At 37.3% G+C, this 27,151-nt stretch overlaps 3 protein-coding genes and 2 non-coding genes across 6 annotated transcripts; 3 read left to right on the plus strand and 2 right to left on the minus strand.

Annotated features, from left to right (window-relative positions):
* The first annotated feature begins 2,291 nt into the window (after window positions 1–2,291).
* Window positions 2,292–8,386, plus strand: LOC110891163 (double-stranded RNA-binding protein 4). Of its 2 annotated transcripts, none has more exons than XM_035980103.1 (8): window positions 2,292–2,392; window positions 3,644–3,879; window positions 4,570–4,699; window positions 4,814–4,900; window positions 5,741–5,923; window positions 6,658–6,819; window positions 7,351–7,521; window positions 7,896–8,386. In XM_035980103.1, exons 2-8 carry the CDS (start codon window positions 3,646–3,648, stop codon window positions 8,099–8,101), a joined length of 1,173 nt encoding a protein of 390 aa, XP_035835996.1. In that variant the 5' UTR covers window positions 2,292–2,392; window positions 3,644–3,645; the 3' UTR covers window positions 8,102–8,386. The 2 variants fall into 2 exon arrangements, with proteins under 2 accessions (XP_035835996.1, XP_021994521.1); XM_022138829.2 differs by having other exon boundaries at window positions 7,366–7,521.
* A 2,032-nt stretch (window positions 8,387–10,418) lies between these two features.
* LOC110887360 (major allergen Pru ar 1) lies at window positions 10,419–11,438 on the plus strand. The gene is made up of 2 exons (XM_035980104.1): window positions 10,419–10,602; window positions 11,077–11,438. The coding sequence occupies exons 1-2, from the start codon at window positions 10,419–10,421 to the stop codon at window positions 11,361–11,363; spliced, it is 471 nt and encodes a 156-aa protein (XP_035835997.1). The 3' UTR covers window positions 11,364–11,438.
* A 296-nt stretch (window positions 11,439–11,734) lies between these two features.
* TRNAE-CUC lies at window positions 11,735–11,807 on the minus strand. Its single transcript has one exon. It is a non-coding gene; the product is annotated as a tRNA-Glu (tRNA).
* A 979-nt stretch (window positions 11,808–12,786) lies between these two features.
* Window positions 12,787–13,477, plus strand: LOC110887359 (major allergen Pru ar 1). Its single transcript, XM_022135049.2, has 2 exons — window positions 12,787–12,970; window positions 13,108–13,477. The coding sequence occupies exons 1-2, from the start codon at window positions 12,787–12,789 to the stop codon at window positions 13,392–13,394; spliced, it is 471 nt and encodes a 156-aa protein (XP_021990741.1). The 3' UTR covers window positions 13,395–13,477.
* A 409-nt stretch (window positions 13,478–13,886) lies between these two features.
* On the minus strand, window positions 13,887–13,959 carry TRNAE-CUC. The gene has a single exon. It is a non-coding gene; the product is annotated as a tRNA-Glu (tRNA).
* Between the last annotated feature and the right edge of the window lie 13,192 nt (window positions 13,960–27,151).

Here is a 27,151-nt window from a genome sequence, read left to right on the forward strand (position 1 = left end):
TAAAACATTTGAATATATAACCTCACAATCAATTACATATTTCAAGAATAATACTTTATTTAAATTTTAACTGGTTTCAATTTGGATTTTGAAGCAAGGAGAGTGCGTTTGAAGACAAGATACAAGAGAATTCGTACTCATTGACCAGAAACAGTGATTACAACCTCATAAGAAGAGAGGACGCGGTAACGTTTTAACTTATTGCATATACAACTATCATGATACAAGCCTTAATAATCTTTGAACTTTAAAAAAAGGTGTAACTTATTTAAAAGGGAAAAATTCATATTCCATTTCTTTAACTTGCAAAGTTATATATTTCTCCGTGATACAAGTTTTCGATACATAATCCTCATCTGTCATGATTTAAGAAAAATAGTAATTTTGTATGTTTTTAATATATATTTCTCCTTAACACAAGTTTTCCTTTTACATGAATTAAGGTTATCAACCTTTTGAAACTATTTTATATCTATTTAGTTTTGTTTCTATTAAATCTAGGATGGTTATGAATATAACCTTGAAACTTTTAAAATATAAAATAGCCATGATTAACTTTTGTATGTTGTAAAGTTAAAATATAAAACGAAGAAAAGATTAAAGGATAGATTTTTTTTCTTTTTCTTTCAGCATGCCATAAACGAAATTGAATAATAGTTGTTGAATATAATTTCGTTTCAATTGTGACTTTAATAAAAACTGTAAATTGAATAATAGTTGTATTGAATATAATTTCGTTTCAATTGTGACTTTACTAAAAACTGTAAATGATTAATTATTATTTTCTAATACATTGTCTAAAGAAGAATAACAAGCACGTGTTTTTATAAAAGTTTTGAATAAAGTGAATGTATAAAAAATATTAATATTATTTATTTTAAGTGTTTTTATAAAAGTTTTGAATAAAGTGAATGCATAAAAATTTATTAATATTATTTATTATAATTAAACCTATAAGTTAATTTAGTTAACGAAAGTAAGCATTATTATTATTATTATTATTATTATTATTATTATTATTATTTGTGTATGTGATGTTAATAATTTACCATATATGGTCATGATTTACATGTGATAAGTTTATGTACTAACTTTTTCTTATCTGTTGTGTCATATGGAAAGATGAAAAAACAGTTTTAAAGATACATAAATTTGTTCTTGTATTATTTATTATAAAAAAGTCAATTATACTTCAAAGATACGTGGAGATGATTTGTTAGTTAAATACAGTTGCCGATCGTATTTTGGCTTAGTGATATCAGAAGTGTATCACCGTTAAATTGGTACGAGTTCGACTTCCACAGAGAAAGTATAGATAAATTTTAAAACTAGGTTTAAAAATACATATTTGTCACTAATAAACTATTGAATGCGTCTTTCCTTTATATTCTTTACTTTTATTCGTGGTTAGCTCCCGAGAGCTTTTGTTCTCCTTTTTTTTCTTTTTGTTCAACTAATTATATGGTTGGAATACAGTATCTTCTTAAACTATTTTAATATGCGCATAACTCTCGAAAAAATAATCTCATCCAGATCTTTAATGTAAATATATCACATTAAATGAAAGTAACAATTAGACTAAAGGATGTAGATACCCTTCCATAAAGTTAAGATAGAGAGAGAGACAAGAGATGTCGGGGAGGACATGGGGAGTCCCTATGGCCACCGAAGATCAACCGGGGAGGGGGGGGGGGGGGGGGATGTTCCTCGTCAGCCTTTGAGGGTGTGACACCTAAATAGTGATTCAGTCCGGATCTTTAATGTAAATGTATATCACATTAAATGGAAGCAAAAATTAGAGAGTGTGAGGCCTAGCACACTAAGAGAACAAACCTTTTTAAATATTAAAATGACTAAAGCAAAAAATAAGCACCCTAAATTCCCTTCATTATTCTCTTAATCCTTTATTGTCACGTATACACTAAACATAAACATCAAATACACCAAGAAATCTACTCTTCATCGTCGACAAACAGTCAAAGTGTGTCATTACATTCCATCAAAGTTACCAATCCAACAGGTGTGAAAGCCACTTATAACATCAAACTTAGTCATAACATAAATATCTCTTATTCACCATCATCATATATACATATAGAAAACTATTTATTTAAAAAACTCTCATTTATTGAAATTTTTTAATTTCATTATTTATGGAAAATATATAAACAATATCTAAAATTCCAAATTTTTTAATGTCTCTTTTCTTTTAGTAATTTAATTAACAGCCAAAAAAAATATATTAAATGCAAATTATATTATTTTTCAAAAAAAAAAAAATGCAAATTATATATCAACACCACCATCATACACCAATACCTTCTCCTGCCCTGCAAGAATCGTACATTATTCAACTGAGCTCACATACACCCACTCATTTCACCAAATTCAGGTTATTTTCTCCACCAATTTCATCTTTAATTTCTTCTACATACAGTTTATTCGAATTCCTCATGTTTCTTAACTTAATTCGCTCTGCATTCACCACACAAATCACTCGATTTGTTTGAAATTAGGGTTTCTTTATGATCACTTACGGTTTTTTTTGGTTCCGTTGATTTCTTCAGTGATGATAGGCGGTTGTTAATCCGAACAAATGCGATAGTTTCTTTTTTTTTTTTTTTTTTTAAGGGCATAAATATGCTAGTTATTTAGTTAATTTTATTCTGTTTTCGTGTTCTTGAAGTTACTGTTTGTTTTGCATTTTTTTGTGATTGAATTTTACTTTTTTTTTTTTTTTTTTGGTTTTTCTTAGAGCAATTGAATCATGAAAAAGATTGATTGGGTGAACATATCATGCACACAGATATGATTAATCTAGTTCATTGAGTTTGATTTGTATGTAAATATCTGCACTTATGTTGTCAAAAGCGCTTCGGGCGCGCGCCTAGGCTTTTAGGCGAGGCGCACCGAAAACGCCTTGCTGTCATCCAGGTGGCCTGGCAACTTTTGGGTGAGGTTCGGGCGAAATCCTGACAATACCGGAAAACTTGGTTTAAAAAAGCGCGCCTTAAGCTCAAAGCGGAAACCCCATCGCCTTGTGTGACGTAAGGCGCACGATGTACAAGAAGCGCAGCTGAGGCGCGCTTTTTAGGGTGAAAATCGACCTAAGGCGCAGCTGAGGCCCACACTTTTTGTACATGGGGTGTTTCTATGCTTCTAAGTGTTGTACAACAGGCTTTTTATGCTGTACATTTATGTTTTTTTCATTTTAAAACATATTTAAAGCTTAATTATAGCTAAATCATAGGTACCGGATGCTAAACACTTATGGGATATATAAAATAAATTATATAATCACTTTGCGCTTTGCGTACGAAAAGCTCACCGCTTTTGCGCTACGCTTTTTAAAAATCGGTTTTAGACCTCATCGCTTTTGTGCGCTTCCCGCTTTTTTAAACCAAGCCGGCAAAATTCTATGAATTCCGGGCTAACTGGATCCAGCCTAAGTTAGCCCTAAACGCGCTTAAAACATGTTTAAAACTTTCAAAAAATGGTATGGTTATGCTATATGCCTTGCTTATCTCGGGCCCTTGCTTTTTAAACTTCAAAAAAGGGTCCAAGGCTCACCCTTTGCGCCTTGAGTGTGTCTTACGCCTTTGAATGTAATTAAAATGATGCTCCATTATTTTTGCTTGATTAGAAATGGCGCATCTCTACAAAAGCAGACTGCAAACTTACGCTCAAAAGAGAAACATTCCTCTCCCCACATATACGGTCGAAACACAAGGTCCTCCGCATTGTCGTCTCTTCAAAGCACAAGTCACCATTGACGGAAATACGTATGCGGGGCCCGGTTTTAGCTCGACTTTAAAAGACGCAGAACATGAAGCCGCTAAAGTTGCCTTCATGTCATTATCACAGGATGGAGCACAAGACGTTTGATTCTTAAACTATCTTTATTAATTTATAGAGTTAAATGCCATTTTAGTCCCTGTGGTTTAGACCATTTTGCCAGTTTAGTCCAAAGGTTTGAAACGTTGCCATTTTAGTCCAAATAATTTCAAGCGTTGCCATTTTAGTCCATTGGGTTAACTCCATCCATTTATTCTGTTAACTATAAGGGCATTTCGGTCATTTTATATGTAATTCTCTTAACTAGAAGGGCAATTCGACCATATAAAATGATCGAATTACCCTTCTAGCTAACAGAAAAAATGGACGGAGTTAACCCAATGGACTAAAATGGCAACGCTTGAAACAGTGGCGAAGCTTGAATTTTTCGGTCGGGGGGGGGGGGGGGGCGAAAACGTATATACCCAAAAATTTCTATAGAACGGGGGGGGGGGGGGGTCGAAAACGTATATACCCACAAATTTCTATACAAACTACATATATAACACTACTGAGCGAAAAATTCGGGGGGGCGGGCGCCCCTCTTATCCTTCGCCCCTGGCTTGAAACTATTTGGACTAAAATGGCAACGTTTCAAACCTTTGGACTAAACTGGCAAAATGGCCCAAACCACGGGGACTAAAAGGGCATTTAACTCTAATTTATACTATTAGTGTCACTTTATTATTTCAGTATTACAACTAATCAACTCTTGTTATGTATGTTTTGATTTAGGATGATTGTTTGTACAAGAGTTTATTACAAGAACTAGCTCAAAAGAGGGGTCTTGCTCTACCTGTTTACGTCACAAATAGAAGCGGCCCGCCTCATATGCCATGTTTTGTTTCTACCGTTGAGATTTCAGGTCAGTGGGACCCACATGGTCCTCTTGGTAAAGACATAAATATAAGAAAAAATGTTTTTGGTAAATGCACAGTTGCACATCCTGATCATTAATTTTGGATTTGCTACTAAAAAGGTGAAAGCTATGTGGGGGAAGATGCACGAACGAAGAAACAAGCGGAAATGAATGCTGCTAAGGTTGCTTATACGGCTCTTACCGGAGGTAATAAGCATTAAGCACATTTGATTTTCTCTTACGCGCTTCATGATGTTATTTTAATGTCAATTAGATCTCATAATGAATTAGAGGAATTCTTGTTTATGTGAAATCATTAGGATGGGATTCGAATTTAATGGCAATTAGCATGGTTGTAGAAATAGCTAGTCGCTAATTGGCCGGTGGGGTGGGGACTAGCGATTAATCAGGATTAACCGGGGATTAATCGGATATAATAGGGATTAACTGTAATTAATCGGAAATTAATCGAGACTAATCAGGGATTAATCGGTACCTAGTCGGGATTTTTACAACCATGGCAATTAGATATCATAATGTATTAGAGGAATTCTTGTTTATGTGAAAATCATTAGGATGGGATTCGAATATTTGTTTTATGTTACAATTAAATACATATGCCATTATTAGAGTAATGTACATGGTCTATAACTACCACGTGCAATCTGATTTTGTTGGTCAACCATTTGTGATGCATGGTGTCGGTGCACACTGGAGGTAGAGGTGTTTGTACAAACCGTTTTTTTTTTCCAAACCGGTTTCCATGGTTCAAACCTCAAACCGTTTAAACCGATTCGGTTCGGGTTATAAACCGGTTTGGGACAAAAACTGTTTCTTTACAACCGGTTCGGTTTATAAACCGGTTTCAAAGATCAAGATTACGAACCGGTCTACAAACCGCCGGGTCGGATCAGGTTGAAACTGGTTTTTCGGAAACTGGTATTCTCTCGTTTTTTTTTTTTTTTTTTTTTTTGCGTTTTTCAAACCGGTTTTTTTGCCTACCTCTAGCTGGAGGTAACAACGGATTACATGTTTTGAATCATCTAGGTGGACCAAGAGTTTCAAACAATGCAACTGCAATCTCCAACACTGTAGGAACTTCTAGTTCTGGTTCTTCCATCTTGCAGACGGTTACGGCTCACAAAAACGAACCAACCACTAGTAAGATTCAACCGATCATTAACAGCCAAGCCAGTTACACAATTCCAAGTGACCCGGAGAAAGCAAAAGGTAAAGTTTCTAAGAGCTCAACATACATTTAGTTATAAGCAGGGGGGGGGGGGGTGTCTTAGGAATAGTACCTAAGACACAACCTCTATTTTTTATTGTTTTTCTTTGCCAAATTTACAATAATGCCATCCAACCCATGGTTGTTTTGTGTATTCAACCCATCAACTTTTAGCATTGCCACTTACACCCCCTCAACTTTCCAAAAACTTTGTCAAATGTTATTTTGACCCCTCGAGTTTTACGTGCTTATATTTATGTATGTGGATCAAATATAATACGTTTTCGTGCTTATTTTTATGTACTTTTTTTTATTGGGTCTACGTTTTGTTCAGAAATGAGTCGATACAAATTCGAGTTAGTTTACATTTCGACTTTGCTGCAACGCGTGGTACCATTCTTTAATGTAAAAAACACTATATCCTTACGTACTTATTTTCGAGTACGTTTCGTTAATAAATCCAAGCTGGTTTATGTTTCGACGTAAATTTTTACGGTAATGAGTCTAAGTCGGGTAAAATATAATACGCTTTCGTGCTTAATTTCATGTGCGTTTTCAGTTGGTCTACTTTCTGACGTAAGTTTTGTTCGAAAACGAGAAAACGAGTCGGGTCAAATATTCGACGGTACAAGTTCGAGTTACTTTAAGTTTCTACGCCGCCGCAACGTGCGGCTGCTCAAAATCGTAGTTCTAAATCCATTTAAAGTAAATTGTTTCCTCTAATAATCTTTTTTAGGGTATCTCGAATTAAAAGACTTGCAAGATGTTATCGAGAAGCATAAAATGACCTTGGCACCTGTCGTGATCAATCAGCCGCAACCAACATCTACACCGATTATTGTTGATTTTGCAAAACCAGATATCAAACAGAAAAGCCATGTAATTCAAGCCGCTGAAGGTACATGTGTTTCCCAACACTCTTGTATATGAATGCCATCTAGGGGTGCAAACGAGCCGAGCCGAGCCCGAGCTCGAACTCGTTTAACATATGAAAGCTCGAGCTCGAGCTCGGCTCGATTCGAGCTTTTTTTCTAAAACTCGAGCTCGGCTCGGGCTCGACTCGCTTAGTATTTATTAATTAATTTTTATTAATTATAATTATTGTTATACATATAATTTAGTTATTTTTTATATTTATATAAATGGTAATTAAATATATGTTTAATATATTAATAAAAAATATATAAAAAGAAAGCTCGTTGAGGCTCGCGAGCCGGCTTGAGTTCGATAAGCGAAGCTCGGGCTCGGGCTCGTTTACTAAACGAGCTTGTTTTTAGGCTCGGGCTCGAGCTCGTTTAAGCTCGGCTCGTTCGAGCTTTTTTTCGAGCCGAGCTCGAGTAGCTCGCGAGTAGCTCGGCTCGTTTGCACCCATAATGCCATCCACTTTGTTGTTTCATTTGTATGGTATATTAGAATTAACATCTATTAGTTATCATATCTTTAGGGTCGGGTTCAAATGGTAAAATTATCAAACCGTCTTTCAATGAAGTCACTTTGAACCCGGTGATGGATTCGGGCTCTGCAAAACCCTCACCAAATGTTGTTGATGTTCCAAAACCGAGTATCAAACTAACAAACCATGTGATTCAAGCCGGTGAAGGTACGTGTTTTAATCAACACTTTTGTATATAAATACTAAGGGGTTGTTTTTTTAGCTCTTAATGAGGCTCTTAATGGTTCAGACCTCTTACTGGTTCAGCAATTAATGGTTCAAACTGTTTGTTTCGCGAGCAGATGTCTAAATGGTTAAGACATTTGCCTCTGAATGGTTAAGTTTTATACTGAGTCTTAATGGTTAAGACCTCTAATCTGAATTGGTCAGACATTTGCCTCTGAACGGTTAAGCATTATACTGGCTGTTAATGGTTCAGACCTCTTACTGTTTCAGCACTTAACCATTTAGAAGTTACGAAACAACCCCTAAATCCTACTTATTTAACCCTAAATAACATTTATGTGATATGTTACCTTTAGGGCCGGGCTCAAATGGTAAAAAGATTCAACCGTTTGTCAACGAAGCCACTTTAAAGTCAGTGATGGGTTCGGGTTCCGCAAAGCCACATCCAACAAAGATTCTGATTCGACCGCATGTACAAGGAATGACGTATGACGGTCCCATCCAAGTTGCAGATGAAGAATGGGTGGCTATGAAAGTGAGTATGGATAATTTGGGATTGTAAGATGAATGTGAAGCTTTTCTTAATCATTTTGTATCTACGTGGTATTAATTTGACGTAAGAAGTAGCGGGTGATGTCGTGAACCAGGAGGTCAAGTCTTTATACTATCGAGTTTTGGTCGTAGAAGACGGGTGTCGCCCGGGTTATAGTTTGGTGAACATGTAATGTTCATTAATAATCTTTTGGGTTTAATTAGTTAGTGACCCATATATGCTTAAAATGTGACATTACTACCATATTTTGCAACATGTTTTGAGTAGTCCGGTAAGGTTTTTTGTTTGAAGTTTATATTCCTACGAGTAATTAGAATATGATAAACATGGTTATGAAAGTTGTGTTAAGAAAAGGCAAATTGGATTTAAATAAAGACAACTTTCTCAATTTGGCCGATAATAATCCTAACTCAGTTATTGGCCGATAATAATCCGAATTGGTCCACTTTTGGCCGATAATAGTCCGCCGTTAAAAATAGCTTAACGGAGTTGACCTTTTTTCGAATTACAAACTGATGTTTTATGGATTTTGATCAGAACGAGGATACGAGTTGATTTATGTAAAACTTACCTCGAAACGATGCTTCAAACGGCTTGATTTTTGTTAATTAGAAGTTTAAACACCAGAATTGAAGCACCGTTTTCGTCGTTTGGTGCAGTATTTCGAGGTAACTTTTACATCAATCAACTCGTATCCTCCTTCTAAGCAAAAGCCATAAAACATCAGTTTGTAATTCGGAAAAAAACTTAATGCCGTTAAGCTATATCTAACGCAAACTATTATCGGCCAAAAGTAGACCAGTTTGAATTATTATCGCCCAATAACTGAGTTGGGATTATTATCGGCCAAATTGAGAAATATGAGATTATATAAATTCAATTTGGCTTAAGAAAATAGTCCATGTAGGTTAGATGTCTGAATCAAAGTGGGTTTGAATTAAAACGACCAATTTGGTACGGGCCAAGCTTGTGCTCACATGATTTTTTTTTTTTAAGTTTTATTTCTATAGGCAATTGTTATGTCAGATATGATTAAAAATGTTACGTTAAAAATAATATATTTAGTAGGTGCCATAATTCTTGACACAACTTGAAAATCAACTCAAACCTCACATGAAAAAAAAGCAGGTCTGGGTCAACTAACACGGCCCGTATAAAAAAAGGGGTCGGGTTCGGGTTGGATATTTCAACCATGCAACCCATCAATCTGACACAATTGACACCCCCTAATATTTAGGATGCATCCGAATGCATTTTAGGTGAAGATAAACAAATTATACATCAAGAAAGTAGTATTAGATTTGTTGGTTAACACTTGAAATATATATATATATATATATATATAGAGAGAGAGAAAGTATAATGTACTTCAAGGCTTAACTTACATTAACATACATGACAAAAAATATAACGTGCGTTATTATCATAGAACGTGCGTGATTATGGTCTCATGCGTGATTATGTTGTCCCATGCGTGATTATGTGGTCCCATGCGTGATTATACCCCTGATCCAACGGTTACCATTGTCTCCTACGTGATGTATGATAAGGCTTTTTGTATGTTAACCTTACTCTATATATATATATATATATATATATATATATATATATATATAGGGTAAGGATAGTGTAAAAAGGGCCTAAAGTGTGAGAAGTGTAAGAAGTGTATTATAACACTATATATAATACTATATAACACCATATAAACACCATATAACAATATGTAACACCATATAATACCATATAACACTATGTAACACTATATATCATTATATAACAAATATAACACTATACATCTATCATAGACATGCTATCAGACAACCTATAGTGTTATATTTGTTATATAATGATATATAGTGTTACATAGTGTTATATGGTATTATATGGTGTTACATATTGTTATACGGTGTTTATATGGTGTTATATAGTATTATATATAGTGTTATAATACACTTCTCACACTTCTTACACTTTGAGCACTTTTTACAGGATCCTCTACCTATATATATATATATATATATATATATATATATATATATATATATATATATATATATCTTAACAAAACGAAACTAATATAGATACCGATAAATTAGATGCATGACAATAAACATTAGAACTAAAACCACAACTGGTGAGACTTGTGCTTACTTTTGTTTGATTTAAATGTTTCATTGTGCCTAAGCACATTTCAAATGTGGACAAGAGATAGAATGTGTATATTTACACTTGCACCAAGTATTAAATTGAACCATCATTAACCATTCATATCCATCACCTAAATCACTCCCAAATTAACATCCTTTAGCCTTGAAAATTCAAAATCATGGGTGTCGTGATATATACCGATGAGCACACTTCACCCGTCCCCCCGGCCAGAATCTTTAAGGCCTCAATTCTCGACTCGCACAATTTAATGCCAAAGCTCTTGCCAGATGCTATTAAAAGCATTGAACTTATCAAAGGTGACGGTAGGGCCGGAAGCATTAACCAGATTAACTTTGCAGGAGGTAAAGTAATATTTATCACGTTTAACCAACTTTGTGGTTTGACCTGTATAAGATAAACACAACCCAAACCAGGGTCGGCCCTAAGAATTTTTGTACCCTTTTCGAGCTCGAAAAAATGTGCCTTTAGGCCTTAACAAAATTGGGTATTGGACTCACTAAAGGTTTAAACCTAATGCGAAAGGGGTTAATAACTAATCTAAACCATAAGAATAGTTTTGTAAGGGGGCATTTGTTGGTATTTGTATGAGTGTACCCTACTAAAAAAATATTTTACATACACCTATCGGGTTTTTTTCATAAAAAAATATGCCCCTCGAAATATCGGGCCCTGGCCGGTGGTCCTCCCCGCCCACCACAGGGCCGGCCATACCCAAACTAACACTTTCATAAGTAATTTGTTCAAAAGTGTCACTTGGGCCTCAAATACTATTTTTCTATATGTGTTTTCTTTGTTAATTTAAATCTTGTATGTAGGTTTCGCGAAGCACCAAATCGATGAAATCGATGAGAAGGCCTTCACTTACAAGTACACTTTGATTGAAGGTAACGGTATATCAGACAAAATTGAAAAGGTATCTTATGATATTAAGTTTAAGGGTTCACCCGATGGTGGCAGCATCTCCAAAATGACGACAACTATTTACACACATGGTGATTTTGAGATCAAGGATGAAGAGCTAAAGGCGGGCAAAGAGAAGGTTTTGGGGCTTTACAAGGTTGTGGAAGCCTACCTCCTCAAAAACCCTGATGCATATGTTTAAAGATCCGCATGTTAACTTGGTGTTGTACCCATGTTTGTCCCTTTTACGCTTCCCGTCGTTTTCTTTTATTTGAATAAAGATTACATCATCAGTAAAGTTTGAGACTCAAAAAAGAACCTTGCAGCCTTAACTAATCTAACAAAAGAAAGATTTATTGGACCAAGAAAATGTATACATATCAGTATGTTGAATCAACACTCGATATTATTTGAAATGAGCTCTTCGTGTTCTATTGTGACCGATTATTATTTGATCATTCCCGGTGAGCATAAAGATCTGGTTCAATGCATTCGGCACTGACAGTTCTTAGCCTGTTCTTTGACACTTGATCAACTGCTAAAACTGTTTTATGTAAAAAAAGAAAAAAGATTTTCCGTTGCCGGGACTTGAACCCGGGTCTCTCGGGTGAGAGCCGAGTATCCTAACCAACTAGACTACAACGGAATGTTGTTTTTTATGTTAAAGTATTCATATTAAATAGGGTTCAGAATTTGGAGTCAAAATGATCAAAGGATAATAAAGAGATCCTATGAAATAAATCTTAAATTGGATAAAATATTTGATACAATAATATTTGAAGAAAGTTGACTCATAAAGACAACGAAAACAAAAAACTCTTCGGTTTAAGTCACATATGTTGGATTTAGTTACAAGTGACAAGTTGTACCCACATAACATGGGTAGAGTTTACTTATGTTTTCTCTAATGGGTTAAACGATTTAAGTTAAAATAGAGGCAGGGCGAATGAGTTTATAAGTGACACAATGTTGATCAACTAACGAAAAGTGACGAATTAAATACTTTGTAATAATTACACAAATTTGTCCTTGTCCGTTTATCTTTTCTACCAATGTAACAATGTTAACCAGCAGCTCTCGCAAGGTCGCATTCATCAAGAATCTTGAATCTTGCCAATTAGAAGCTTTCACCAAGGCTTATTTTGGACTAGAATGAGCTTGCACTCGTTCTTGTCGTCACCTATTTGGATACTCAAGTTGAACAAGAAAAGCTTCATATCTAGTAAATACCCTTTTGATGGAAGGAATGTTTGGGCCAATAATTTTGCTGAAGCTCCTAGTATGCTCGAGTCTCCACCGTTTTGTATGCAGGATGAAATAGATGAAAGACACTCACATATAAGTACACATATAATGCCAATAAAATGGATGTATGACAACAAACATTAAAACTAAAACCATAATTGGTGAGACTTGTGCTTTATTTTGTTTGACTGATATGTTTCATTGTGGCTAATAAGCCCATTTCAAATGTGGACAAAAAATAGAATGTGTATACCCCTTTCATAATCTAACCAAACAGTTGCTTCAGTTTGAACCTATAAATACAACCATCATCAACCATCCATTTCCATCACCTGAAGCACTCTCAAAGTAACATCTTTTAGCTTTGAAAATTAAAAATCATGGGTGTCTTGACATATACCGATGAGCACACTTCACCCGTCCCCCCGGCCAGAATTTTCAAGGCCTCAATTCTCGACTCACACGTTTTAATGCCAAAACTCTTGCCAGATGCTATTAAAAGCATCCAACTTATCAAAGGTGACGGTGGGCCCGGAAGCATTAAGCAAATTAACTTTGATGGAGGTAAAGTAATTTTTATCCCGTTTAACTAACTTTGCGGTTTCACCCGTTTGAGATAAACACGACCCAAATTAACACGTTCAAAATTGTCACCTCGGCCTCGAATGCTAACTTTTTTATATGTGTTTTCTTGTATGCAGGTTTCGCGAAGCACCAAATAGATGAAGTGGATGAGAAGACATTCACTTACAAGTACACTTTGATTGAAGGAAACGGTATATCAGACAAGATTGAAAAGGTATCTTATGATATTAAGTTTGAGGGTTCAACCGATGGTGGCAGCATCTCCAAAATGACGACAACTATCTACACACATGGTGATTTTGAGATCAAGGAAGAAGAACTAAAGGCGGGCAAAGAAAAGGTTTTGGGGCTTTACAAGGTTGTGGAAGCCTACCTCCTCAAAAACCCTGATGCATATGTTTGAAGATCCGCATTTTAACTTGGTGTTGTACCCATGTTTGTCCCTTTTATGTTTCCAGTTGTTTTATTTTCGTTGAATAACAAAGATCACATCACTAATAACTAAAAAAAATGAATTTTGAAGGCTCTTAACCACATTCTTGAACATCACAATCTGAACTAATATATCTAACAAAATAAAGATTCATTTCACCAATAAGACCGGTTTGAATCGACATTGTCTTATGAAGCTTTTGCTCATCCTTTCATGAAATACTATGGCACAAAAACGACTAAAGGTGATGAGCAAAAGCACGTAAAATTCATCACTTATGGTCTCACAACTCGTTTCAACTTTATTACAAACCGTTCACAATCCGCTAAAATATTTACCATAGTTTCATCATCCCAATTTCAATCTGTTTACACCAATCGAAAAACGGGTTACACGTACAGGTGGTGTTTGGCCTCACCCCAATTGATTGAAATATTGTTTGTGTGTAAAAAATAAAAAGATTTCCGTTGCCAGGACTTGAACCCGGGTCTCTCGGGTGAGAGCCGAGTATCCTAACCAACTAGACTACAACGGAACGTTAGTTTTAAATGGAAAGTTGACTCTTAAAGACGTGTTTAAGTTTGGAAAGACTTTGATGATCTTGTAACTTTAAAGCCAAGTCGTGAACATGTCAATTGAAGTAGCGTTTGTTGGATTCAGTTACAAGTGACAAGTTTCACCCACTTACTTAAAATGGGTAGATCAGATCAGACTTATGTTTTCTCTCCAATGGGTCAAAAGATTAAACAGAAACGGGTAAATTGGATATACGTGACACGATGTTGATCGGCTAATGAAAAGTGGTGCACTAAATACTTTATAGTAATTATACAAATTCGACATTGTCCGTTTGCCTTTTCTACCAGTGTAATAATATTAACTAGAAGCTTTCACCAAGGCTTATTCTGGACTAGAAAAAGTAGTTTTTCTATTAGTTTTGATATTTACGGTTAAAAGTCTGTCTAAGGTAATTGGAAGTCTTCCTAATCTAAAATGTTGTATTCATTTTTGGAAGAACGGTGATCAGATGGTAATGAAGTTTTAAAAGTCGACTTATTTTAGAGTTGGTAAAATGATGGATTGGAAGACAAGTCAAAATGGGATTGAGTCACACAAGGTAACTTTATTTAAAATGGGTTCGGTTCAAAAGATGGTAATTCTGTCCAAAAACGGGTTGGGTTGACACCTCTTAATTATTGTGCAGAAAAGCTTGTGATGTTGACCTCGTGCCGCTTCTCCACACTATAGTTAATCTTGTAAGGGAGACGAAGCTAGATAATGAAATAAAATTCGGGTTAGCACTTCTGATAAATAAAAAAAACGTTGATGTCAATGTTTTAGCTAAAGCCTTAGCTAGTAAAAAGATGAGGTGTATATATATATTTTGTTTATATATATGATCCAAGTAGAAGTGACCAAAAGAACACCTAAATGTGTCTATCATTCATAAAAAACAAATATAAGTGTACACTTGTATGCAGGATCGAATAGATGAAAGACCCTTGCATATAAGTACACATTAAAAGCCAATAAAATGGATGTATGACAATAAACATTATAACTAAAACCACAATTGGGAGACTTGTGCTTAATTTTGTTTGATTTAAGTGGTTCTTTGAGGCTAAGCCCATTTCAAATGTGGACAAAAAATAGAATGTGTATACCCCTTTCATAATCTAACTAAATAGAACAGTTGCTTTAATTTGAACCTATAAATACAACCATCATCAACCATCCATCTCCATCACCTGAAGCACTCTCAAAGTAACATCTTTTAGCCTTGAATTTTTCATAATCATGGGTGTCTTGACATATACCGATGAGCACACTTCACCCGTCGCCCTGGCCAGAATTTTCAAGGCCTCAATTCTCGACTCGCACATTTTAATGCCAAAACTCTTGCCAGATGCTATTACAAGCATCCAACTTATCAAAGGTGACGGTGGGGCCGGAAGCATTAAGCAGATTAACTTTGCTGGAGGTAAAGTAATATTTATTACGTTCAACTTTGTGGCTTGACCGTTTGAGATAAACACAACCTAGATTAACACATTCATAAGTAAGTAAATTGGTCAAAATTGTCACCTCGGCCTCAGATACTAATTTTTTTATATGTGTTTTCTTGTATGCAGGTTTTGCGAAGCACCAAATCGATGAAGTGGATGAGAAGACATTCACTTACAAGTACACTTTGATTGAAGGAAACGGTATATCAGATAAAATTGAAAAAGTATCGTATGGTATTAAGTTTGAGGGTTCACCCGATGGTGGCAGCATCTCCAAGATGACGACAACTATTTACACGCATGGTGATTTTGATATTAAGGAAGAAGAACTAAAGGCGGGCAAAGAAAAGGTTTTGTTGGAAATTTTATAAATAATATTATATTAATTGTTAATATAATGGTTATTTAATAATTAAGCCAAGATGAATGAGAGATCTTGTGCATTAAGTTTTGTGTGTTGGAACCATAAACATGTGGGAAATTGAGTTTGTCCCACATAGGTGGAGAGATAAATCTTTTGTGAATTTATAATTAGAATTCTCTACACGAATGTATTCTTGTATGACAACTCACACCCAGTGGTAGCCAGGAGGGTGCGAAGCACCCGACCCGCGCCCGCGCCCGGGCACGGGACCGGGACGAGGGCGATGGGCGCAATGTGGCGCTTTGATGGCGCACGCTCGCATCGCCGCGAGCCGCTTGGAGCCGCCTTTAGTATTTTTTAGATGTGTCTTGGCTTGTGGTCAACTAAAGACTATTCAAGTTCCTAACTGAAAAATAGTTAAGTCTCAGAATTTATTCTTATTGAATTTTGTATTCAATATAGACTATTCAAGTTCTTAACTGAAAAATGATTAATTTATTCTTATTGAATTGGGTATTCAATGAAAACTGATCATTTTTTTTCGAATTCTAGTGGGTGGTTATATACAAAGCTTGGTGCTTTGTTTTAGATACACGAGAGTCTGAAACTCGTATGGTTCATACAACAAACACAGCTTCTAACGAATTTCCGAATTTTGGATCTCTACGCACTCTTGTTTCAGGTATTGTTTCAGGTGCTAGGCTAATCCCGGCAGTACAATCTGCTTAGGCTGTTGTACCCTGGGAAACAGACGGGTTCACCTGGGTGGCCCGAAATCTGTTTTAAGGGAAGCGTGATCTTCACGTGCCCCAGTCACCATTGGTTTCGTTTTATTCCTTATTTTCCTTGTAATCTGTTCTTAGTTTAATTTAAATTTCTTGTATTGTAATTTCTCTCAGTTTACGTATGTTCTTCTTTATGTATTGTAATCAGAATGTTTATTAATAAAATTTACTATTTTATTTATTTTGTGAACGGTGTCCTACAAGCTTAAAACAGATTTTTAAACCCGTTCACTGTTTTGGTTTTAAAAATTTTTTATAAATTGTTTGTTTTATTTATTATCAAACTTTTGTAGTTGGTTTGGTTTTCTGTAAACCAATTTGTTTCTGCCTTAAACTGACTGAATTTCAACTCTTGTTTCAGAAATGGCTACTGTCGCAGCAACCACATCAACCACCGTTGGATCCACATCCACTACCATGGGACCATTAGTTGGTACCCAAGCGGCTCAAGCAGTTGCTAACCATGCTGAAAAACCAGAGAAGTTTACTGGTTTGAATTTTAAGAGATGGCAACAAAAGATGTTGTTCTATCTGACCACTCTAAACCTTGCGAGGTTTTTGACAGAGTCTCCTCCTGTTCTCGCAGAAGGGACATCTGATGTCCAATCTGTGAATGCTATTGATGCTTGGAAACACTCTGAGTACCTATGCCGCAACTATGTGTTGAATGGCCTATCAGACGCCTTGTATAACGTGTATCTCAAGGTTCCAACTGCCAAAGAGTTATGGGAGTCATTGGAACGAAAATACAAGACTGAGGATGCGGGTACTAAAAAGTATGTTGTGGCTAGGTTTTTGGACTATAAAATGATTGATTCAAAAACTGTGATGAGTCAAGTCCAAGAACTGCAGATTATTCTTAGTGATATTCTGTCAGAAGGGATGAATCTGAGTGAAACATTCCAAGTGGCAGCAATCGTTGAAAAATTGCCTCCTAGTTGGGTGGACTTCAAGAATTACCTTAAGCATAAGCGAAAGGAAATGACTATCGAAGACCTTGTGGTTCGTCTTCGTATTGAAGAAGACAACAGAATAGCACACAAAGGAGGTCAAGTTGAAGCTTCTGCAAAAGCGAACCTTGTGGAACATGGTCAATCCTCAAGGGGTCACAAGGGTAACAAAGGCCACAAGTTCAATGGAAAAGGGAAAAACAAAGGTATTGACCTTGGGCCAAAGAAAGGTGGTGTGAAGAAGAAGGTTGGTCCTTTTAAAGGGAAGTGTTACAACTGTGGTCAAACTGGTCACCGTGCTGACCAATGCAAAGAGCCTAAACGTGACGCGGCTCTTATGGTTGATGATGATGGTATGCCATTAGTGGCCATGATTTCAGACCTCACTGCCATGGCGGAGGAGGTAAATTTGGTGGGTAACGAGCCAAAAGGGTGGTGGGTTGATACTGGGGCAACCCGCCATGTATGCCCAGACAGGACCCTCTTTAATACGTTTAAAGAGGTGGCAGGTGAAAAGTTGTACATGGGAAATGCTGCTACAGCGGATATCAAGGGAGAAGGTGATGTGATCTTGAAGTGGACTTCTGGGAAAGAGCTCACTTTGAAGAATGTGCTTTATGTTCCAGACCTGCGCAAGAGTCTTGTGTCGGGTTGGATGCTTAATAAGCATGGTTTTCGTTTGGTTTTTGAGAGTGATAAGTTTGTTTTGACTAAGCGGGGTATGTTTGTTGGTAAGGGCTATGCCCAAAATGGCATGTTTAAACTAAATGTAATGGCTGTTAAGAAAAACATGAATAAAAGTGCTAGTACTTCTGCTTACTTGGTTGAGTCTCCTAATGTTTGGCATGGACGTCTTGGTCATGTAAATTTTAATTCGATGCGTCGTTTAATTAAATTAGATTACATACCAACCTTTGCTATTGACTCTAAAACAAAATGTAAAACTTGTGTTGAAGCCAAACAAACAAGATCATCCTTCAAATCAGTTGAAAGAATAACTGAACCCCTTGATCTGATTCACACTGATGTGTGTGACTTAAAATCAATTCCCACCAGAGGTGGTAATAAATATTTTATTACCTTTATCGATGACAATACAAGATATTGTTATGTTTACTTACTTAAGAGTAAGGATGAAGCAATTGACAAGTTTATCTTGTATAAAGCTGAAGTTGAGAATCAACTCAACAAGAAAATAAAACGTGTGAGAAGTGATAGAGGAGGTGAATATGTTTCACCATTTGGGGAATTATGTGCAAAAAGTGGCATAATACACGAATGTACCCCTCCTTATACACCCCAATCAAATGGCATCGCGGAGCGAAAGAATCGTACACTAAAAGAAATGATGAATGCCATGTTGATAAGTTCTGGGATGAGCCAGGACATGTGGGGGGAGGCCATTTTGTCGGCTAATTTTTTGTTAAATAAAATACCTTTCAAGAATAAGGACATAACACCTCATGAGTTGTGGTGGGGACAGAAATCATCCTATAAATACTTGAAAGTGTGGGGGTGCCTGGCTAAGGTGATTGTTACACCCCCCAAGGCACTTAGAATAGGGCCAAAAACTGTTGATTGTATTTTCATTGGATATGCCAACAATGGTACCTCACATCGTTTTCTTGTATATGAATCCAAGAATCCTGATGTGCACAAGAACTCTATCATAGAGACAAGGCCAGGAAATGTGACATACTTTGAAGAAGAGTTTCCAATGTTAGTACAAACTCGTGCGAGTTCTTCAACAACCAATCATGCAAGTTCATCAACAATGGTTGATGAGACTGTTCGAGAGGAAACTCAAGAACAATTAGAGGTTGAAGAGGGTGAGCCAAGAAGAAGTAAAAGGCAAAGGACTGAGAAATCCTTCGGGCCTGACTTTCTTACATTCATGGTTGAGAGTGAGCCTCAAACCTATCGAGAAGCAGTTACCTCTTCAGATGGACCTCAATGGAAAGAAGCCATCAAGAGTGAAATTGATTCTATCTTGCAGAATCATACTTGGGAGCTAGTAGATCTTCCACCAGGGTGCAAGCCACTTGGATATCGATGGATATTCAAGAAAAAGATGAAAGCTGATGGCTCTGTCGACAAGTACAAGGCAAGGCTTGTGATCAAAGGGTTTAGACAAAAGGAAGGTCTTGACTATTTTGACACATACTCGCCTGTGACCAGAATAACCTCAATTAGATTTGTGCTTGCAATTGCAGCTTTGAGAAATTTGGAAATACATCAAATGGATGTAAAAACTGCATTTCTCAATGGGGAATTAGAGGAAGAGATTTACATGGAGCAACCAGAGGGTTTTCTGCTCCTGGCCAAGAGGGCAAAGTGTGTAAACTCGTCAAGTCATTATATGGCTTGAAGCAAGCTCCAAAACAATGGCATCAAAAATTTGACCAAGTTATGCTTAACAGTGGTTTCAAAATAAATGAATGCGACAAATGTGTCTATGTGAAAGACACTTCTAAGGGTTATGTGATTTTATGCCTTTATGTAGATGATATGCTTATCATTGGGAGTGATGATAAGATGATCAGATCTACTAAAGACATGTTGAAAGCGAGATTTGACATGAAAGATATGGGTCTAGCTGATGTGATTCTTGGAGTAAAGATCATTAGAACCCAAACTGGTTTGGTGCTAAGTCAATCTCATTATGTGGATAAGATTCTTGAGAAGTTCAATCCTGGGGACACGAGTGTAGCTCAAACTCCAATTGATACCTCTCAACATTTGTCAAAAAAATAGAGGCGAGAGTGTTGCTCAATTGGAATACTCAAGGATCATTGGCAGTCTTATGTATCTCATGTCATGTACTCGACCAGACTTAGCATATGCTGTGAGTAGGCTAAGTAGATATACTAGTAATCCTAGTTCAGATCACTGGAAGGGTATGACAAGATTGTTAAGGTATTTGAGATATACGAGAAATTATGGACTGCATTATGGCCAAAATCCAGCAGTTGTGGAAGGATTCAGTGATGCCAACTGGATATCTGATACAAAATATTCTAGATCTACAAGTGGTTATGTGTTTACCCTTGGAGGAGCGGCTATATCTTGGAAGTCGTCCAAACAAACTCTTATAGCTAGATCCACGATGGAATCTGAGTTTATCGCGTTAGATAAAGCTGGAGAAGAGGCAGAATGGTTGCGTCAATTCTTGGAATATGTTCCAAGATGGCCTAAACCTTTGACTGCTATTTGCATACATTGTGATTGCCAATCAGCTATTGGTAGAGCTCAAAGTGCAATATATAATGGCAGATCAAGGCACATGCGACGTCGGCATAACACGATACGACAACTACTCTCAACTGGAGTTATCACGATTGACTATGTGAGGTCAAAGGATAACATTGCGGATCCGCTTACAAAAGGCTTAAGCAGAGAGGTAGTACATAAGTCGTCGATGGGAATGGGTCTAAAGCCTTTGGAATAAATTTGTACAACGGAAAACCTATCCTAGAAGATTGGAGATCCCATGATCTAGGCTCAATAGGACCACCTAACTGTACGAACTGAGATCACTGTGGGGGAGAACCTCAACATACAAAGGGAGTTACAAACTTCCTAGTCCATTCCTAATTAAAATCAGTGATATAAAGAGAGGTTAAGCATATGGCTTTTAATGATTTGTAAATCACCTATGTTAGAGAGAAGTGGGGTCGCTTCAAATGGAATTGGGGGCACAATTCCTAGAGCTCTCGCAGAACCAGGATGGTGTTCCATGACCATAACGGACACAACTATGAGGGGTTAGCCAGACCAGGAAGAGTAATGTGTGATGTGTAATAACGTCTACGTAAAAAGGGGTTGGTTCAAGGACATCGCGTCTACTAACCACTAGGAGACTAAGTATATGTCACAAAGGAGGGTTCAAAGGGAAACCTACCTATCCTGCATTACTTAACCGCTGAAATTTTATCATGACACTTGAGTGTATGGGACGATCTCCATTCATGTGGGGGATTGTTGGAAATTTTATAAATAATATTATATTAATTGTTAATATAATGGTTATTTAATAATTAAGCCAAGATGAATGAGAGATCTTGTGCATTAAGTTTTGTGTGTTGGAACCATAAACATGTGGGAAATTGAGTTTGTCCCACATAGGTGGAGAGATAAATCTTTTGTGAATTTATAATTAGAATTCTCTACACGAATGTATTCTTGTATGACAACTCACACCCAGTGGTAGCCAGGAGGGTGCGAAGCACCCGACCCGCGCCCGCGCCCGAGCACGGGCTCGGGCACGGGCACGGGCACGGGCACGGGCACGGGCACGGGACCGGGACCGGGACCGGGACGAGGGCGATGGGCGCAATGTGGCGCTTTGATGGCGCACGCTCGCATCGCCGCGAGCCGCTTGGAGCCGCCTTTAGTATTTTTTAGATGTGTCTTGGCTTGTGGTCAACTAAAGACTATTCAAGTTCCTAACTGAAAAATAGTTAAGTCTCAGAATTTATTCTTATTGAATTTTGTATTCAATATAGACTATTCAAGTTCTTAACTGAAAAATGATTAATTTATTCTTATTGAATTGGGTATTCAATGAAAACTGATCATTTTTTTTCGAATTCTAGTGGGTGGTTATATACAAAGCTTGGTGCTTTGTTTTAGATACACGAGAGTCTGAAACTCGTATGGTTCATACAACAAACACAGCTTCTAACGAATTTCCGAATTTTGGATCTCTACGCACTCTTGTTTCAGGTATTGTTTCAGGTGCTAGGCTAATCCCGGCAGTACAATCTGCTTAGGCTGTTGTACCCTGGGAAACAGACGGGTTCACCTGGGTGGCCCGAAATCTGTTTTAAGGGAAGCGTGATCTTCACGTGCCTCAGTCACCATTGGTTTTCGTTTTATTCCTTATTTTCCTTGTAATCTGTTCTTAGTTTAATTTAAATTTCTTGTATTGTAATTTCTCTCAGTTTACGTATGTTCTTCTTTATGTATTGTAATCAGAATGTTTATTAATAAAATTTACTATTTTATTTATTTTGTGAACGGTGTCCTACAAGCTTAAAACAAATTTTTAAACCCGTTCACTGTTTTGGTTTTAAAAAATTTTTATAAACTGTTTGTTTTATTTATTATCAAACTTTTGTAGTTGGTTTGGTTTTCTGTAAACCAATTTGTTTCTGCCTTAAACTGACTGAATTTCAACTCTTGTTTCAGAAATGGCTACTGTCGCAGCAACCACATCAACCACCGTTGGATCCACATCCACTACCATGGGACCATTAGTTGGTACCCAAGCGGCTCAAGCAGTTGCTAACCATGCTGAAAAACCAGAGAAGTTTACTGGTTTGAATTTTAAGAGATGGCAACAAAAGATGTTGTTCTATCTGACCACTCTAAACCTTGCGAGGTTTTTGACAGAGTCTCCTCCTGTTCTCGCAGAAGGGACATCTGATGTCCAATCTGTGAATGCTATTGATGCTTGGAAACACTCTGAGTACCTATGCCGCAACTATGTGTTGAATGGCCTATCAGACGCCTTGTATAACGTGTATCTCAAGGTTCCAACTGCCAAAGAGTTATGGGAGTCATTGGAACGAAAATACAAGACTGAGGATGCGGGTACTAAAAAGTATGTTGTGGCTAGGTTTTTGGACTATAAAATGATTGATTCAAAAACTGTGATGAGTCAAGTCCAAGAACTGCAGATTATTCTTAGTGATATTCTGTCAGAAGGGATGAATCTGAGTGAAACATTCCAAGTGGCAGCAATCGTTGAAAAATTGCCTCCTAGTTGGGTGGACTTCAAGAATTACCTTAAGCATAAGCAAAAGGAAATGACTATCGAAGACCTTGTGGTTCGTCTTCGTATTGAAGAAGACAACAGAATAGCACACAAAGGAGGTCAAGTTGAAGCTTCTGCAAAAGCGAACCTTGTGGAACATGGTCAATCCTCAAGGGGTCACAAGGGTAACAAAGGCCACAAGTTCAATGGAAAAGGGAAAAACAAAGGTATTGACCTTGGGCCAAAGAAAGGTGGTGTGAAGAAGAAGGTTGGTCCTTTTAAAGGGAAGTGTTACAACTGTGGTCAAACTGGTCACCGTGCTGACCAATGCAAAGAGCCTAAACGTGACGCGGCTCTTATGGTTGATGATGATGGTATGCCATTAGTGGCCATGATTTCAGACCTCACTGCCATGGCGGAGGAGGTAAATTTGGTGGGTAACGAGCCAAAAGGGTGGTGGGTTGATACTGGGGCAACCCGCCATGTATGCCCAGACAGGACCCTCTTTAATACGTTTAAAGAGGTGGCAGGTGAAAAGTTGTACATGGGAAATGCTGCTACAGCGGATATCAAGGGAGAAGGTGATGTGATCTTGAAGTGGACTTCTGGGAAAGAGCTCACTTTGAAGAATGTGCTTTATGTTCCAGACCTGCGCAAGAGTCTTGTGTCGGGTTGGATGCTTAATAAGCATGGTTTTCGTTTGGTTTTTGAGAGTGATAAGTTTGTTTTGACTAAGCGGGGTATGTTTGTTGGTAAGGGCTATGCCCAAAATGGCATGTTTAAACTAAATGTAATGGCTGTTAAGAAAAACATGAATAAAAGTGCTAGTACTTCTGCTTACTTGGTTGAGTCTCCTAATGTTTGGCATGGACGTCTTGGTCATGTAAATTTTAATTCGATGCGTCGTTTAATTAAATTAGATTACATACCAACCTTTGCTATTGACTCTAAAACAAAATGTAAAACTTGTGTTGAAGCCAAACAAACAAGATCATCCTTCAAATCAGTTGAAAGAATAACTGAACCCCTTGATCTGATTCACACTGATGTGTGTGACTTAAAATCAATTCCCACCAGAGGTGGTAATAAATATTTTATTACCTTTATCGATGACAATACAAGATATTGTTATGTTTACTTACTTAAGAGTAAGGATGAAGCAATTGACAAGTTTATCTTGTATAAAGCTGAAGTTGAGAATCAACTCAACAAGAAAATAAAACGTGTGAGAAGTGATAGAGGAGGTGAATATGTTTCACCATTTGGGGAATTATGTGCAAAAAGTGGCATAATACACGAATGTACCCCTCCTTATACACCCCAATCAAATGGCATCGCGGAGCGAAAGAATCGTACACTAAAAGAAATGATGAATGCCATGTTGATAAGTTCTGGGATGAGCCAGGACATGTGGGGGGAGGCCATTTTGTCGGCTAATTTTTTGTTAAATAAAATACCTTTCAAGAATAAGGACATAACACCTCATGAGTTGTGGTGGGGACAGAAATCATCCTATAAATACTTGAAAGTGTGGGGGTGCCTGGCTAAGGTGATTGTTACACCCCCCAAGGCACTTAGAATAGGGCCAAAAACTGTTGATTGTATTTTCATTGGATATGCCAACAATGGTACCTCACATCGTTTTCTTGTATATGAATCTAAGAATCCTGATGTGCACAAGAACTCTATCATAGAGACAAGGCCAGGAAATGTGACATACTTTGAAGAAGAGTTTCCAATGTTAGTACAAACTCGTGCGAGTTCTTCAACAACCAATCATGCAAGTTCATCAACAATGGTTGATGAGACTGTTCGAGAGGAAACTCAAGAACAATTAGAGGTTGAAGAGGGTGAGCCAAGAAGAAGTAAAAGGCAAAGGACTGAGAAATCCTTCGGGCCTGACTTTCTTACATTCATGGTTGAGAGTGAGCCTCAAACCTATCGAGAAGCAGTTACCTCTTCAGATGGACCTCAATGGAAAGAAGCCATCAAGAGTGAAATTGATTCTATCTTGCAGAATCATACTTGGGAGCTAGTAGATCTTCCACCAGGGTGCAAGCCACTTGGATATCGATGGATATTCAAGAAAAAGATGAAAGCTGATGGCTCTGTCGACAAGTACAAGGCAAGGCTTGTGATCAAAGGGTTTAGACAAAAGGAAGGTCTTGACTATTTTGACACATACTCGCCTGTGACCAGAATAACCTCAATTAGATTTGTGCTTGCAATTGCAGCTTTGAGAAATTTGGAAATACATCAAATGGATGTAAAAACTGCATTTCTCAATGGGGAATTAGAGGAAGAGATTTACATGGAGCAACCAGAGGGTTTTTCTGCTCCTGGCCAAGAGGGCAAAGTGTGTAAACTCGTCAAGTCATTATATGGCTTGAAGCAAGCTCCAAAACAATGGCATCAAAAATTTGACCAAGTTATGCTTAACAGTGGTTTCAAAATAAATGAATGCGACAAATGTGTCTATGTGAAAGACACTTCTAAGGGTTATGTGATTTTATGCCTTTATGTAGATGATATGCTTATCATTGGGAGTGATGATAAGATGATCAGATCTACTAAAGACATGTTGAAAGCGAGATTTGACATGAAAGATATGGGTCTAGCTGATGTGATTCTTGGAGTAAAGATCATTAGAACCCAAACTGGTTTGGTGCTAAGTCAATCTCATTATGTGGATAAGATTCTTGAGAAGTTCAATCCTGGGGACACGAGTGTAGCTCAAACTCCAATTGATACCTCTCAACATTTGTCAAAAAAATAGAGGCGAGAGTGTTGCTCAATTGGAATACTCAAGGATCATTGGCAGTCTTATGTATCTCATGTCATGTACTCGACCAGACTTAGCATATGCTGTGAGTAGGCTAAGTAGATATACTAGTAATCCTAGTTCAGATCACTGGAAGGGTATGACAAGATTGTTAAGGTATTTGAGATACACGAGAAATTATGGACTGCATTATGGCCAAAATCCAGCAGTTGTGGAAGGATTCAGTGATGCCAACTGGATATCTGATACAAAAGATTCTAGATCTACAAGTGGTTATGTGTTTACCCTTGGAGGAGCGGCTATATCTTGGAAGTCGTCCAAACAAACTCTTATAGCTAGATCCACGATGGAATCTGAGTTTATCGCGTTAGATAAAGCTGGAGAAGAGGCAGAATGGTTGCGTCAATTCTTGGAATATGTTCCAAGATGGCCTAAACCTTTGACTGCTATTTGCATACATTGTGATTGCCAATCAGCTATTGGTAGAGCTCAAAGTGCAATGTATAATGGCAGATCAAGGCACATGCGACGTCGGCATAACACGATACGACAACTACTCTCAACTGGAGTTATCACGATTGACTATGTGAGGTCAAAGGATAACATTGCGGATCCGCTTACAAAAGGCTTAAGCAGAGAGGTAGTACATAAGTCGTCGATGGGAATGGGTCTAAAGCCTTTGGAATAAATTTGTACAACGGAAAACCTATCCTAGAAGATTGGAGATCCCATGATCTAGGCTCAATAGGACCACCTAACTGTACGAACTGAGATCACTGTGGGGGAGAACCTCAACATACAAAGGGAGTTACAAACTTCCTAGTCCATTCCTAATTAAAATCAGTGATATAAAGAGAGGTTAAGCATATGGCTTTTAATGATTTGTAAATCACCTATGTTAGAGAGAAGTGGGGTCGCTTCAAATGGAATTGGGGGCACAATTCCTAGAGCTCTCGCAGAACCAGGATGGTGTTCCATGACCATAACGGACACAACTATGAGGGGTTAGCCAGACCAGGAAGAGTAATGTGTGATGTGTAATAACGTCTACGTAAAAAGGGGTTGGTTCAAGGACATCGCGT

This window comes from Helianthus annuus, chromosome 11 (assembly GCF_002127325.2).
Source record: "Helianthus annuus cultivar XRQ/B chromosome 11, HanXRQr2.0-SUNRISE, whole genome shotgun sequence".
Classification (NCBI taxonomy): domain Eukaryota; kingdom Viridiplantae; phylum Streptophyta; class Magnoliopsida; order Asterales; family Asteraceae; genus Helianthus; species Helianthus annuus.